The 3,707-nt window shown below is 41.5% G+C and overlaps 1 protein-coding gene across 1 annotated transcript; it reads right to left on the reverse strand.

Annotated features, from left to right (window-relative positions):
- On the reverse strand, positions 2,108 to 3,246 carry LOC104731627 (heat stress transcription factor A-4b-like). Its single transcript, XM_010451056.2, has 3 exons — positions 3,155 to 3,246; positions 2,758 to 2,995; positions 2,108 to 2,652 (listed from the first exon to the last, which is right to left on the reverse strand). The coding sequence occupies exons 2-3, from the start codon at positions 2,959 to 2,961 to the stop codon at positions 2,281 to 2,283; spliced, it is 576 nt and encodes a 191-aa protein (XP_010449358.1). The 5' UTR covers positions 2,962 to 2,995; positions 3,155 to 3,246; the 3' UTR covers positions 2,108 to 2,280.

Raw genomic sequence — 3,707 nt, forward strand, 5'->3', positions numbered from 1 at the left:
GGAATTCCTGTTAGAAATGCGAGCTTTGCCTTCGGCGAGGGCCATCGCCATCTGTTTCTTTGCCTCTTTTTCGGCAGCTCGGCACGCCCTTTCTTCTCTGTAATTCATCTCCGAAACGCTTAAGGGGGTGGAACAGACGAGAGAACGCCTTCCGAGCCTCGCCGTGGACTCTCTAATTCTTTCGCAAGAAAAAGAGTCCCAAGCAATCTGTCCCTGGCTGCAGAACCTCGAGAAGAACTCTGCGAATGTGGGGCAAAGCAATCCGCGCTCAAAGTGATCTGAAAAAGAAACAGCAAAAAGGTGAGACGGGACGACAAGCAACACCTAATCTGGACCTAGCAAGGAACTCTGTTCTACCGATTTTCGAAGTCCACTTCGATACGTGCGAACACACGCGGTGGCCGAAAGTGAGCTCGTTAACCGGGAAAAAGAAGTAGGACTTCCGCCACTTTTCATCCTTCTCGGGCAGATCGTCAAAGACCTTTAGCCCGGAAAGCGGGCTTACGTAAAGCTTGCCCTTGGTACGACCAGTCTTCACCGTGTACACCTGGAGGAAGTCGGCCAATGACAGCTGGTAGTTGAACTCCTCCCCTAGAGTTTGCAGGCACAAGACAGTCCGAACAAAGTTAGGGCACATCTGAGGAAGAGCGAAGCCCAGTTCGAACATCATCTTCACGATGAGTTCGGGAAGGGGGAATGACAGACCGCACGCAGAGAAGAAAATCTCGAACGCGCAGCAGTACCCTGGAGGGGGGTTCTCCGGAGACTCATGCGCCTCCGGAAATCTGATTTCCACCTCCGACGGAATCCCGGTGGATCCTCTAATCTCGGCTATGTTCTCTGCAGAAAGATTCGACGGTTGGTGGGGGCCGAAAACGCCCGGAATCAAGGGTTTTGCGGTTTTTCCCGATGAGGATTTCGGTGGAGACATGCTTTTCCGGTAAAAGTGAAGAAGTTTACAGAGGAAAAGAAAGAAAATTGGAGAACAGAAAATACAAACACAATTGGGGATTAAAAGTGAAAGAGAGAGAAGCCGAGTTTACCTTTATACACGGAACCAGGGAGCAATGATTACCTGGGGAAGTGAAAGGTCTCGCACCGTTTTCTCTCTCTCTTATACTTAACACGCCACCTAGTGGGCCCCGAGTCTTGTTCGGGAAGGCAATTCCCATCATTACCACGATCAAATCGTGGAGATATGGGAAATATTCAGTTTCCCGAAATTGATCGCTTGAAGGTTAAAATTCCCCCGAACTGTTCAGCTCGGAAGACTTGGGGGGCAACTGTTGTACCCACGATCTGCCATCTCGGACAATAGGTGAGTGGCCTAGGCCGGGTTCGTCTACTGGCCAAGAGCGAATTAGTGATCGGCCCATCAAGCCCAGAGAAAGGAAGAGAGCGCGGAGATGCTTCGTGCTGGCCAGTTCGCAGCTCGGTCTCGGTCAAAGATTCCCGCATTCAAGATGATTAATTAGACCGCGCAAATCGCGTCCTATTAATGGTGCATTAATTTAGTAATAAATTGGTCGGTATAAATATGTAAGGGGGTGTCAGTTGTAAAGGATCGAATATTTTTTCCAGCAATAGCAATACAAGTTCTAATTCTCAAATTCTCTCAATTCAGTTCGGAACTGTTTTACAGCGATAAGCTCCCCCACAATTTAAATCACTTCGGAAGGAGAAGCTCGTTCACAGTTCTCACAAATCTGTAACAGTCCCAGCCACCCATCCATCCCAAAACAGTTTCAACAACTCAGTTTCTTCAAAACACATTAAAATAACTAGTAGAATCTACTTCATTCAATCCCCCAACCAAAAAGACATCGAATTTCAAATGGAAACAACTTGCTGTGAACCTTGAACGTCTCTTTCGCGATCTTGTCAACAAACTTGCACTCCAAGAAAAAAAAGTGAAAAAATTACAAGATTTTTGATCCATGAAGCAGTGTGACATAAGAACACAACTCGGCACGACCCTACACTTCTTTTAAGGTTCCAAAAGTCCACAAACAACAGCAGTTTCTAGTTTGGATCATTGTGAAAGATAACTCTAAAATCATTTGTTATCTCAAGGCCGGTATTGAGCTTTAAATACAGGTTTAACCAATTAGCAAACCAAAATCAACTAGTTAGCTTCTTCATACATTAGAGAAATCCACAGATAGAAATTACATAATACTAGAAGAGATTATAGAGTCATATGACAGACATAATGGGGGATAAGAAGATGAAAGAAACATATATATATTTATGAAGATGGATGATATAGCACAAAATCAATCAGACTTGTACTAGATCATTAGTAGAATTGATCAAATCTTGGAGGGTGTCAAGGACGAGTTGCAGCCGATCCTCTAATTCTTTAGGAAAAGCTTCTCTTCTCCACTCCCTTTCGTATGCAACAGTTTGCATAAAACGCTCGACGTCCTTTGAATATTTCTCATCCAGTTTGGACAACATCTCCTTTAGATGTCTCTTCCTATCCTCCTTGCTTCTCATTTGTTTCATCCGCTCCTCATGTAGCTTGTCACATTCCTCATTAAACTTCTCCTCTCGGCGTTTCGCAATCTTCTCCAAACCCTCAGGTTGGTCTTTCACGAAACCTTCGCATGCGTATTCCAATAGCCTCGACTCCACCACTTTTTTAAACCCCTGGCACAACACACCATCACATTCACATTCACACGTTCACATCCAAACACAAAGTTTTCTAATTTTGGAATAAAAATTTTAGTGGCCAAATATATAAAAACTGACATAATTTTGAAATAGTATGAAGTTACTGAGTCCTAAGTATTTGGGAAGAAGGTCTCTGCAGCATTCTAGCGGTTTCGAAACTATGAAAGTGTCTCCGTTTGGTCCCCACGAGATGATTGAATCCGTTGAAGGTTCATCAACCATCTTATACACTTTGGCCAAGAACTCGACGCATCTCTTTCTTTCTAGAGCTTCAGGATCCATTATTATTAGTATCCCACAGAGACCACTACAAGATCTACAACAAAAAAGAAAAACAAATTATGAACAAACCCGACTACCTTCAAGATCTACAAAAAAAATTGATGAACAAACTCGATTCTTTTTTTTTTTTAGCACAAACAGATTCATCATCAACAAAGCAAACAATTTTACGGATATTATTTGCTCAGTTTACCTTTGAATTGGATCTTCAGATTAGGGTTTTTCTTCAGAGAACGCTATTCAGATGATCTTGCTGCTGCGACGATAACCAACAAATAACCCTAAAATCGCCGACCCCCTCTGTTAATTTTATGGGCCATTACTCATTTGGGCCCAAATCAATATGGCCCCAATTTCATATTTCAGTAAAACACTATTTGAGTATGAATTTCCTTTTCTCTCGAGTATGATTATAGATTAATTCTTGAATGTTGAGAATTGAAGGATTAGTTTTTTTATTTTTCAAGTACTTAATTTTTCTTGTGTACTGTTTTTTGAATTATTTATAAAGGTTCTGTGTTTCTCTTCCATTCATTGCGACAAATGCTAAAGTGTTACTTTTGTTCTATTAAATAAAGTATAATTCTTTTTTTCTGCCTTTATTTTTGAATCCTCTTTTTAAGGTTTTGTGTATCAAAACTTTTACCTCAATTTTTTTAAAAAAAACAAACAACGAGAAGAATTATACTTTATTTAAGAAAAAAAGAGGAAACACTTTATTTGAGAAAACTTTTATAGCTACGAAT

Source organism: Camelina sativa, chromosome 12, assembly GCF_000633955.1.
Source record: "Camelina sativa cultivar DH55 chromosome 12, Cs, whole genome shotgun sequence".
NCBI classification, from domain to species: domain Eukaryota; kingdom Viridiplantae; phylum Streptophyta; class Magnoliopsida; order Brassicales; family Brassicaceae; genus Camelina; species Camelina sativa.

Bases quoted from the DNA above. Each gene is read 5' to 3' on its own strand.
- LOC104731627 (XM_010451056.2), bottom strand. From the start codon at position 2,961: ATGGATCCTGAAGCTCTAGAAAGAAAGAGATGCGTCGAGTTCTTGGCC. The intron at 2,653-2,757 runs GTCAGTTTTTAT...GTGTTGTGCCAG, and splicing joins TCATACTATTTCAAAATTAT to GGGTTTAAAAAAGTGGTGGA.